Consider the following 12,246-nt stretch of genomic DNA (forward strand, 5'->3'; position numbering starts at 1 on the left):
AAAGGCCACGCGAACGATGCAAACGCAATGGCAAGGTCATCTACGAGCAGGTAGTCGCAATCGTTGTTGCGTAACGTTAACAAAGGGAATTATAGACTCGCTTCGAACCCTCGGATGCCGCGGATCAACTTCGATCAGCTACCTGGTGAAGCTCCCTTGCCGTGAAGTGAATTAAACCGTGGTAAATCAGGATTGAAGACGACTTACGTCGCTCAATAGATTATAACTTCGTGGAATTTGGTTGTTTCTTCGGAATTTACTGACATTTCTAGTCGGCTTTCCAGTAATGACACGGAATCTTCGAATCCTTGATGCATGTACGCAGTGTGTGTACAGTACGTGTATACGCGATGCGCCGCAAACACCTTATAGTCCTTACGTGTTCCTTACGTGCAAGAAACACATTTCTCATTTAAATTTCATGCCACAATCTTGATTGGAACAGATGCTACCTCATAAATATTCAATTTCGCCGCCGCCGTAAAGAGCACTTTTTCCACGTCGTACCGCATCGGAAGCAAATCGCGCCAACAAACGCACGTTTCACCTATATTCGATGAAAATTGTTTCACGTGAATTATTGTGGAGCAAATCCGACCACAATACTATTTGAATCAATAACGTTTAGTGTATTATAAGTTCCAGCAACTTAAACAAAACTGATTGCTTGAATTTATCTTTTAAATATTTATGTTGACTATAGGCAACCAAGTATACTCATTTTACATTTACGAATTTGTGTATTATCTAAATTATTTAAGTTTTATTGCGTGAAACATTTACGTACAAGTTCTTAAAATTTACTATAAAAATACGTATAACTTAAGAGTAGCCAACGGTAACAATAAGGAACTGAGTTCTAGATTTAAAATATAGTGAACATTTAAAAGTTGAGAATGTAGCAACTCTTTCACAATAGCATGTCAGTTAATGTGAACTATTCTGATTATCTGTATGTTCCTGAATATAAGGCATAAGTTTGGAAACAAATTCTTTCAGCACGGTGTTCTTCATTTTGCCGACATCCATGACCTCCTCGTGATTAGCCTCATCTTTGCTGTCGTAGCAAGTAACGCATTCATTGGTGATCAAACTGAAAGCCAACACATGCATATCACAATGTCTGGCGGTGATGACTTCGTGCACGGTAGACATGCCTACGGCATCAACGCCCAACATCTTCAACATGCGCAGCTCAGCAACAGTCTCAAAATTAGGTCCGCCTAAACAAGTGTAGATACCTTCATGGACAGTATCACTCAAACCCATTGATTCGAAGATCTCCTTAGATTTACGGATCAGATCCCTGTCATATGCTTTGTTCATAGGTGGGAATCTAGGACCAAAACGCTCATCGTTGGGTCCCATAAGTGGGTTATTACCAGCGAAGCCCATCATGTTAATATGGTCTTTGACAAACATAATATCTCCTACTTTGTAGGATGGGTTAAGTCCTCCAGCGGCGTTGGTTGCAATGAGATGGGTTACGCCGACAAGTTTCATTACACGTACGGGCATAGCGCATTTCCACAACGGGTAACCTTCGTAATAATGGAATCTGCCTTGCATACACAGGACTTCGATACCGTTGAGTTTCCCGAAGACCAATTGACCCATGTGACCCTCTACGGTACTCACGGGGAAGTAGGGGATGTCTTCGTATTTGAAGACCATGCGATCAGTCAGAGCATCAGCCAACTCACCTAAAATTCAAAAACAACGTGATTCATTACCTTTATTTAAAATTGTGGAGATTAAGTTAAGATTAAGTTGAATCATATTTATTTATTGGTTTAATCTAACAAGATTAATAGTTAAAAGTAAATAAATAACGTAAGGTTATCAGGACGAATGCAGGTGACATATACCTAAGTAAACCATAAAGCTTGTTGTTTTAACAAATAAAAAATGGTTGATAAGTATCAAAATACGTCATATGTGAGTAATAGATACACTTATTATAAAGCCATTCGTTTGAAATTAACTTTTTTTGCTTGTAACAAAGAATAAACATGTATCCTTAACATGATCACAATTAGTAAGTTTGGATTAAAAACAAATTATCGCTGAGATTATTATTCGTTCAAGTGTTTGTAGATCTGTAAATCACGGACGATGATGTTTCGAAAAAAGGGGCCCGATTACACGTTACGCAAACGCTCACGACGTCACAACTATCATCAGTCAATTAATGATGGGAATTGGTTTCGTTTGTTGATTACGCTCTGTTTTCAGGCCGTTATTGAAATCTCTGCGTCGCTATGCCGTTCTGAACATAATTTAATTTAAGTTCATGGCTATTTAGATTATATCACTGGACGTCTCGTGCGAAATAATCGACGTTTATCGAAGATTCATCTTGAAATAGGAATTCAGTGATTTTCCTATGCGCTTGACGCAAGGAGAATAAATTATAACATCGCTATTTTAATAAATACTTTGTTGTTTTGATAATATAGTTTATACAGCAACTTAAAAATGATTGCGTTATAGTTTCAGTTATTAATTAATTATTTCTGAAGTCAATTTCATGTTAAAATTTATTTATTTAACATTTATAACAGTAAAATTCAAAAATAAAATTTCACGGTTTAAAATAAGTTAAAACTAATTCTTTTCATATAATTTTTTTGTCTAGGATGTGTGCCTAGACTATATTAATTTTGCGTTTACGTTAAACCCATGCTTTCGATAAAGAATGAGTACTTATAGCGCTCGAATTGAAGTCAACATGATAAGCATGAGCAATGCGCTCATTAACAATCCTTTTATTTTCTTAAACAAATATTATTAGTGTGTTATGAGCGGCACTGGGTAAATTGATAACACTCATCACGTTTTTTTAAATAATTGAACTCTCTGAAAATACACCAGTTCTCCGAAAATATTGTCTGTCTCTATTTGTAGTCACGCCGCAAAAGATGCACCAAAATAAGATAATAAAGCAATTAAAAATTAATAATTATTCAAGTCGTAAATCAGTCGTAAAATATTTGCTTACATTGAAGAAACGAAGTGAATATTGATATGAAACGTCATTATTAATTAAACAAAATATGCACTCATAAAAAATTAATCACATTCAGGCGATTGTACGTTAATTAAAGTAATTGATCTAATCGATTTTAGACACATTCAAAATTTTCCACTTTAAAGGCTTAAATTAAGTACGTACTCAACTTTTTTGATTTCAATTGTACAGTAGAGTCCGGTTATAATGACATCGAAGGGAATTGACAAACACGTCATAATAAGCGGACGTCATACAAAGCATTTTGTGAAATGAAAACCCTTTTTTGTGTAAATATGTATATATACATACATATTAAATCAAAATCAAAATTGCACGTAATCAGCACATTATAACACATTCAAGTGTATTTTTTACTGCAAGTAATCTGTAATTTTTGTCTGCTTTTGTTTTTTCATTTAATTAATTTTCTTGTGATTTTCGAAACCTCTTCGGTTTCAAAACATTTGAATTGAACGATTGCTTAATGCGGTTCTTGTTTTTTAAAAAGCATTGAGATTGTCGAATGACCCACGCCAAATTCGGATTAATGGAAAATACGGAAGTCGTGGTCAAGGTGCTGCTGCCCGAATGCTTATATTTATTATTTAAGCATTTGGTCTTTCCGATAGTAAATACATAAAAGTAATTTGACAATCATAAAAGAAATGTAGCAATAAATATAAAAGTTCGCCACGTGTCGAACGTCGTCGGGTATCAACGAACATTACCGGAGGTGTAAAGAATCATGTTGGTCATTATAACCGGACATAATCTGTTAAAATGGGTCATAATAAGCGACATGTCACTGTAAGCGAAGTCATTATATCCGATTTTTTATACAGAATTTTATATGAAAACCAAACTTGGTAGTGTAGGTACGTCATAATAACCGGTTGGTCAATATAAGCGGAGTCATAATAAACGGATTCTACTGTATGTTAAAATGTTTTTTGTATTGTTTTTTGATTACTTACCCATTCCTGAGCCACAAATGATGCCAATCTTTGGTCGCTGCTTGACGCGATCCAAGAAAAACTGCGCTGTTTCGAGAAGATGTTCATAGGTGTATCTAAAAACAGGAAAAAGATTATAACACTGACGTAATAAAAATTCATGTGCACTCATAATTAAAGTCAATAGCCAATCATGGATAAAATATTTAAGCCAATTCACAGTACGTAATTAAAAAAAAGTAGATAACAAAAACAACGCGACAACAAGAATGAATACGCTATTAAATCGACCTTCACTGTGATTACTTTCGTTTGTTCGTTGACGGCTTTAGCGCAATGATATGATTATGTAAACATTAACAAGCGCATAACTTTTTATAGATCGACGTATCAACAAAATGTGTACAATGTGAACAATGTGTACTTGAAAAATGAAGGATGTTCACACCGAGTAACAACAGTTACAAAAAATGCATTAAAATTTCAAATCAAAAATAATCGCAATAAATTTTTAAGCATTAAATAAAATACTGTACATTGTTAACGGTTAAATTTAACATTCCACTAAAAAAATATACCGGAAGAAGGAACAAAATGTGTTAAATGTCAAAATTTCTAGTTTTGCGTACTAGACAAATTCGACTTGATTTATTCGGTTGTTTTTGACATTTATTAAGCAATGTTTGCGTATGCAGTTTTTATTTATTCACGAATATTACCCGTTTATGAACGTTTATTAAAATTCCTACTGTAATCAAGTTCTATGACATGTTTCTATGCATATATCTAAGACGATAAATTAATAACACAACAATAATAAGATTAATTATCCACAAACAGATTTATTGCGTCATTCATCAACATCCAACTCGAATCAATCTTTATCTACACTTGTATGTCAGAGAATTGTGTTATGATTCGGTGTCGCAACATGTTTTTGAATGAAACTTCTTTCTGATGTCAGAATTTTTCGAACCAATTACGAATTGTATTTTTTTATCGCCGATTCACGATCTGGATGTTGATCGGATTGTAATAACGATGCGCATAACTATGAAAAAAAATTCTTGTGGATGGTGATGGCACCATTTATCAATGTTGACATGTATCGAATGGAGGCGTAGAAATACAAAAACAGCTGAGAGAGTGGTCGTATGAGCTCGATGGGGCCATGATACCGCGGGACCTTTTCGACCTGCTTCTCCACTTGGGGTACGTACACAATCAACAGCGCGGCAACACACATCAGAGACAAGATTTTTTCAAGGCTTCTTATTGATATTAGATTAGAAAATGTTTTAAATTAATGCGTGCTAATCACCGGCTCGAGTTTAAACTATTATTGCATGTTGTTGATGATATGATTAGGAAATTATTCCGAAAACTAATGAATAAGAATTACATCATTTTATAATCGATCAATATAGGCAGATATTGTATTAAAATTGATCTCTAATCTAATCAACGCAATAGATATACATTTTTGAGCATATTTGTGAAAATTTTATTAATTTATTGCTGTTATAAAATTTCTACTGCGATTATAGTGATAATTTTGTGAATAACTTACTCGGTTTCCATTTCTTTTGATAACATGATGAAATTATAATCAAATGTAACTTAAGCAACTGAAATTAAATACTAAATCGTTCAAATCTAACTCACAACTACGAGAAATTCATGCCATACCACAATTTTATCGTTTGATTTCGTTCGAAAAGTGAAGTTATCTCTCGATTATTACTTTTTTGATAACTTCAATACGATTGTTATGATGACGACGTAACATTGTTGCACAAAATGTTTTAAATGAATGAGCGGTTCTATGATAAAATAAGAATCTTCAAATATTCTTAGGAAAAACTTACTTTTCGTTGTTGTCCGTTTGTGGTGCTTTTCCATTGCTGTGATTAGTTTGGTTGCCATTCATCTTTCCATTGACTTTTCCGTTGGCTGCTGCTTTGGTACAAACTTGCGCCATTTTTATAAGTACTTAAGTTAAGTAGATTAAGAATAATTTGAAAAATTATTGCGTGATTATTCAAAGATTGAGTTAACGTTCGTGATGCACTGCTTGTTTTAGCGCAAACTGCGATGAATGAATTTTGAAAACCGGAGCGAAACGGATTTATATTGCGGCGGCACGCAGAGAGGGCGCCAATCGGCTTGACTCACGGGTAAAATGTTAGTGGAACCGACATGGTGAATCCATACATTGCTTGTTTTTTGTAATCGTCATAAATTGCGTTCGATAATGCTTCAATAGACAATAAAGATGATTGTTTATTAACATTAATGAGTGCTTAAAAATGATCTGTATCAATCTATTATATGCGTTCTTGCGGCTGTTATCGTTAGTTTGTAGTTTTTGCACGTTTTTATTGAACAAAATAAACATTACAAGTGCAACAAATAAAGCAACAATATTTAATTAACGCATCATTGATGTTAAGTATTTACTTACAAGTATTCCAGGAAACTATTTGAGTTGAACAGCCTCTGAAACACATTTTATTTGCATACTAAAAGCATTTGCATTTGTGTATGTGTTGTTATTTTGTTCTAATAATATCGTTTCAATTTATTATTCTATTTTTTGTTTATACATATAGGCAACTAATCGTCCATTTATAACTAGATTTAAATTTGGTGATAATTTAGTTGGTGGCGAACATGCGCGACTGCGGCGCCCCCTAGAAAGCATCCGCCTCGTTTGCTCACTCTTTGCAAATGGCCTTTTCCGGTTCACGCTCCTCGTAGGAAGACGTGAGAGTTTGTTCAAACAAGGTGAATATTACTTCTTTTGCGTCTCTCAGGGTGCAATCATTAATAAAATCGACAATATTAGGTCTTGCACACCTCTAATAAAAAGTAGCAACTCGTTGGAGTGCATATAAAGTTATAATTCGTGTAAAACTTGTGCGTGACACGTGTTTGGTGGTTAGGAACACGCAGTGTTGGAACATAAATATTGAGACGCCAAGATGTTCACTTCGTACTTTCTTTTACTCAACCAAATAAGATATCTAATTAATTTCTCGTTTGTTTAATTTGTAGAGAAAATAATTAAAATAAAATCTTTATAACTCTGAAAATTACATTTATTTTCTGTTGTAGGAATAATCATGGCTGAGTTTGAGGAACCAATGGAGGAAACTCCAGCGCCGGCAATCGCTCCGCCAGCCGAAACTCCAGAAATTAAACTTTTTGCCAGATGGAGTTGTGATGATGTCCAAGTCAGTGATATATCTCTCCATGTAAGTTCTCAAGAATTTCGTTACTAAGCATGGATTCATTAGGTGTTCTGTTGTCCTATTCTAATACTTGCCAAGTGTTCTTCAAACTTGGTAGATTCGCTATAGGACAATATCAAAGCATATTTTGTTCAATGATTTGTTTTTGTAGCAATTTGTTTGTAAAAATATGCAACAATACTCTCACATCTCTATTAATTAAATTAACTACTTTAGTATGTATTTTCAAACGTTTTCGTTGTTTTTTTCAGGATTATATTGCTGTTAAAGAGAAGAATGCAAAATATTTGCCTCACTCTGGCGGTCGGTATGCTGCCAAGCGCTTCAGGAAAGCACAGTGCCCCATCGTTGAGCGTCTGACCAACTCTTTGATGATGCACGGTCGCAACAACGGCAAGAAATTGATGGCAGTCAGAATAGTGAAGCATGCTTTTGAAATCATGCATTTGCTGACTGGTGAAAATCCTCTGCAGGTTAGTTTGCTGCATTACTTACTTAGTTGCATTAGATTCACTTATATGATGATACATAATAATTTTTCTGACACCTCTTCTGAATTCTTTTGTTGAGAATCTTATATTATGGTAACAATCTGATAATCCGATGCTACTTCCTGCTCTGAATATTTTTCGAGATGTTTGAGTTCTAAAATATTGTTTCTTGCAGACTTTGGTGACGGCCATTATCAACTCTGGCCCTCGTGAAGATTCCACTCGTATTGGTCGTGCTGGTACCGTCAGACGTCAAGCCGTCGACGTGTCACCTCTGCGACGAGTTAACCAGGCTATCTGGTTGCTCTGCACTGGTGCTCGTGAAGCTGCTTTCCGTAACATTAAGACAATTGCAGAGTGCTTAGCTGATGAACTCATCAACGCCGCCAAGGTATGATTATTTCCTTGATTTTTACGGTGATTGTTTTACATATACGTAATTTTTGCAGGGATCGTCAAACTCCTACGCTATCAAGAAGAAGGATGAACTTGAACGTGTTGCTAAGTCCAATCGTTAATATAATTTTTACAATAAATGTTTTAGTACATATTTCCTATGGATATGTATTAACTCAATAAAAAATAAACATCATTTTGTATATTTAGTCTAGGTTCTAGGTATTTCATTTCAGAACTGGAGGCGTCCCTAATAAAATTAAGTGAGTATAACTGTTGTTGTTACTAGTTTTCTAAAAGTATCGTGATGATATATTTAATTTTCTGACACCTCTTGGCAGAAACATCTTTGTTGATAAAATTATATTTTAACTGAAACAATTTCTATTTGCAAATACTATTTCTTTGTTTAATTTAGTTTTAATATTTATTTTCTTTAGTTACAGGTACCACACAATGTCAGCTTCTATTTTACATTTTTGTAAGTATTACTATATTGTTGATAACTTATAGATATATGTGATGATAAAAAAAATATTTTCTGACACCTCTTCAGAATAGTCATTGTTGAGATTTTGTATTTTTACGTTCTGATATGCAATTGAATCATATCAGATATATTGTTTGGAAAGCTTTTACTTAAGTTTTTTCTTTTGCAGAGTTCTATGAGGAATTTTCGCATCTGTGAATTTCTTAGGAGGGGCATTGAATTGTAATTATTTACTTTACCTATTTTAAGTAGTTACATAAGTCTTTCTTTTTTATTATTATGATGATCATCTAACATTCTGACACCTCTTGTCAGAAACATCTTTGTTGATACTTCTTAATTTAGCTGATAAACTCTTAGTACTAAAAAATCATGTTTTCTTGATTTTTCTATTTGTAATTTATCTATTTTTTAATTCCAGGTAATTCCAAATTAACTGCAAATGTGTGCCTGCCTGCCTTTATTGTAAGTATTGTTCATTATTTCATATGAAGTTCATTACATGATGAAATTATCATTTTCTGACACCTCTTCTGAACAATCATTGTTGACAGATCAATTATTACTGAAATTCAAATCAAAGTTATTTATAACGGTTTGATAGTACCTATTTAACATAATGTTCCTCTTTTTCAGGATTGCACGATTGTGATGGTCTTCTTCAGCTGGTTTTTGATGGAATGAGAATGTAATTATTTTTTATTCTACGATTTTGTGATTAGATATAGTCCTATTCTAAAACTCAATGATGAATTCTAATCTATGAGTTTCGCTTTGGGACAATAGCAATGAACATTTTGTTCAATGAGGAGTTTTTTATAATTCTTTGTTTGTAAGAATGTTCAACACGTTTCATAAAGAACTTTATTAAGGAAGTATTCCCTAACTGGTGTTATTTTTCTTCGATATTTCAGATTATTAGGGGATCATTATCAACATAACAATTATGGTTGTTTTGAACGTAAGTAGTATTCGTATTACACAATTCTCATATGGAGTCCTATTCTAATACTTGTCAGATGGATTATTATCTGCCAGATTCGCTATAGGACGATAGCAATGAATATTTTGTACAATGAAGTATTAATATAGTGCTTTGTTTCTAAGAATATCCTACATTACTTTTATATTTAATCAAGTATTGTAGTTTTTAAAAGATTTTTTTGTATCTTCTCCAGGATCCTATGTCTCCTTTGTGAGCAGGCTAAAACTCTTATGTTATATGTAAGTAATTATAAAACTATTCAATAATATTTATTCTAATGATGAACTTTAAAATATTTTCTGACACCTCTTCAGAACATACATTGTTGAATTAATTTAACTATCTAACTGATATTCTAACAGCTTATTTACTGCAAGAGGATGAAAACTACATATATTTAACAATATTATATATTTTTTTCAGATTTTCTGGTGTTCCTTAAATCTCAGTACATTTGGGGTGTAGGGAATGAGTTATGTGTTTAATAAAATTATCTGACAAATAAAATAATTTTTTTCTTTAAAATACACTTTTATTCTTTTATGTGCAAACTTACAATCTTTTAATTTTTAAATAATTGGAACTATAAATACTTACGAGAAATTCTCATTGGTTCTCATCAAATTTTAACTAAAAAGTATGCAGGCAAAAGCTTATAAATATAGGTAGTTCTAATTGTGGATTTAAATACCCATCAAATTCGTAAGTTCATGCTGTATGCAGCCGCCTTCGGTCCAATATAACCTAGAAGCTTTGTATAAACTGTGCCTTATTTATACAATTTGAACCGTACTTTTGTGTGCATCAGTGTAACGATTTAGTACATTTTCGAAGTTTGTTTTTGTTTTCTTTAAAATGCATATTGCAATAGAAGGTTGTGCTCATGGTGAATTGGAAACCATTTACAAATGCATAACTGAACTTGAAGCTGACAACAACATAAAGATTGATTTACTTATATGTTGTGGGGACTTCCAATCAGTAAGGAATGAAAATGATTTGCGTTGCATGGCGGTGCCCCCAAAATACTATAACATGTGCTCTTTTTACAAGTAAGTGTAGACATTTTATAAGAACTAAACGTTGCAACTTCTTCTTTAATTTCAGATATTATAGTGGACAACTTGTAGCACCAGTTTTAACAATCTTCATTGGTGGAAATCATGAAGCATCTAATTATCTTCAAGAATTACCATTTGGGGGCTGGGTAGCACCTAATATATACTATTTAGGGTATGCTGGTGTTGTCAACTATAATGGATTAAGAATAGGTGGCATATCTGGTATTTATAAGGGCAGAGACTATCAAAAAGGGCATTTTGAATGTTCACCTTATGGGGAAGGCACTAAAAGATCAGTATATCATATTAGGAATGTAGAAGTCTTCAGATTGAAGCAGTTGACTGATGAACTGGATGTCTTTCTTTCTCATGATTGGCCAACAGAAATCACCAAATATGGCAATGAAGATCAGTTGTTGAGGTTTAAACCATTTTTCAAGTAAGTGCTACCTATTCGTAATAAATAATTCTCGTAATTTTGTATTTCCTATTTAATTTAGAGATGATATAGATAGGGGAAACTTGGGCAGTCCACCCTGCAATGAATTACTGCATAAACTCAAACCTAAATATTGGTTTGCTGCACATCTACATTGTAAATTCGCTGCGTTGGTTCCACATGAAGATGGCAGCGCGACAAAATTTTTAGCACTGGACAAATGCGTTCCAAAGAAACGTTTTCTACAGGTTATTGACATTCCTAATAAGAAAGACATGGCAGACTGCAATAATTCTTTAGAGTATGATCTAGAATGGCTTGCAATACTTCGGTCGACAGAAAACTTAACGAGCACTCGCAACGTTACTCAATTTTTGCCATCAGACGTAAAATCGCCGGGCGAAGATGAAAAGAATCAAATACTTTCATGTTTTAATAATAATTTATCTATTCCATGCAACTTCAAAGCGACTGCGCCTGTTTATAAACCCGGCACTCCAGCAAAAGGAAACATATATCAACCAAATTTAGAAGTCAATTCGCAAACGACCGAATTTTGTAATAAACTTGGAATTCTTGATCCGACCGAAGAATTAATAAGGAAAAATATTGATTCAAGTTCACAGAACATGTCTAGTTTTCAAAGAAACGATGATAGTGTAAATGATGCTAGTCAAACTTTTATTGAGGACGATTCTGAAGTTTCTCAATCGGAAAGTATGAATGAGAGCGGACTTTTATCTTCAGGTTTCAAACGAAAGAGTTTAGTTCTACCTGATGTTGTTAACAAATCATCTGATGATATTGAACAAGCAGCTGATGAACAATTAGTTGCTGAAATGAATGTTAATCAAGAAATGTGTGCTATTGTTGACGATTCTGCTAAAGAGTCAGAAGAGAATTTGGACAAATCTGTTGAGGAAAAGGCAACATTATTAAATGCTAATGATGATAAACCTGCTGTCAAGAAGTTTAAAAGGCGTAATGCCAGTATTTATGAGCAAGAAGATACATAGAGATAAATAAATGATGTTTTTAAATAAAGACTGATTATATTTTCGATTGATGTGTATTTGTTTTATTAGTGAAGTGATGTGGTTGCCTATATTAACATACAAATAACATTGAAAGATTCTTTAAAATACTGTTTTTTGTTTGTAGTAA

The 12,246-nt window shown here is 33.4% G+C and overlaps 3 protein-coding genes across 4 annotated transcripts; 2 read left to right on the top strand and 1 right to left on the bottom strand.

The window, feature by feature from the left end:
* Nucleotides 1-720: 720 nt before the first annotated feature.
* Nucleotides 721-6,082, bottom strand: LOC135793320 (purine nucleoside phosphorylase). 2 transcript variants are annotated; one of them, XM_065304234.1, is made up of 3 exons: nt 5,835-6,082; nt 3,988-4,082; nt 721-1,703 (listed from the first exon to the last, which is right to left on the bottom strand). In XM_065304234.1, the coding sequence occupies exons 1-3, from the start codon at nt 5,945-5,947 to the stop codon at nt 928-930; spliced, it is 984 nt and encodes a 327-aa protein (XP_065160306.1). In that variant the 5' UTR covers nt 5,948-6,082; the 3' UTR covers nt 721-927. The 2 variants fall into 2 exon arrangements, with proteins under 2 accessions (XP_065160306.1, XP_065160307.1); XM_065304235.1 differs by lacking the exon at nt 5,835-6,082 and adding an exon at nt 5,537-5,682.
* A 554-nt stretch (nt 6,083-6,636) lies between these two features.
* LOC135793124 (small ribosomal subunit protein uS7) lies at nt 6,637-8,303 on the top strand. The gene is made up of 5 exons (XM_065303928.1): nt 6,637-6,753; nt 7,084-7,223; nt 7,472-7,693; nt 7,887-8,102; nt 8,161-8,303. Exons 2-5 carry the CDS (start codon nt 7,092-7,094, stop codon nt 8,227-8,229), a joined length of 639 nt encoding a protein of 212 aa, XP_065160000.1. The 5' UTR covers nt 6,637-6,753; nt 7,084-7,091; the 3' UTR covers nt 8,230-8,303.
* A 1,827-nt stretch (nt 8,304-10,130) lies between these two features.
* Nucleotides 10,131-12,144, top strand: ldbr (lariat debranching enzyme). Its single transcript, XM_065303923.1, has 3 exons — nt 10,131-10,634; nt 10,690-11,082; nt 11,144-12,144. The coding sequence occupies exons 1-3, from the start codon at nt 10,438-10,440 to the stop codon at nt 12,096-12,098; spliced, it is 1,545 nt and encodes a 514-aa protein (XP_065159995.1). The 5' UTR covers nt 10,131-10,437; the 3' UTR covers nt 12,099-12,144.
* The last annotated feature ends 102 nt before the right edge of the window (nt 12,145-12,246 follow it).

Source organism: Atheta coriaria, unplaced genomic scaffold (genome assembly GCF_025399875.1).
Source record: "Atheta coriaria isolate IRGN ID8LTWV9N9 unplaced genomic scaffold, Caltech_Dcor_3.1 hic_scaffold_6_pilon, whole genome shotgun sequence".
NCBI lineage: Eukaryota > Metazoa > Arthropoda > Insecta > Coleoptera > Staphylinidae > Dalotia > Dalotia coriaria.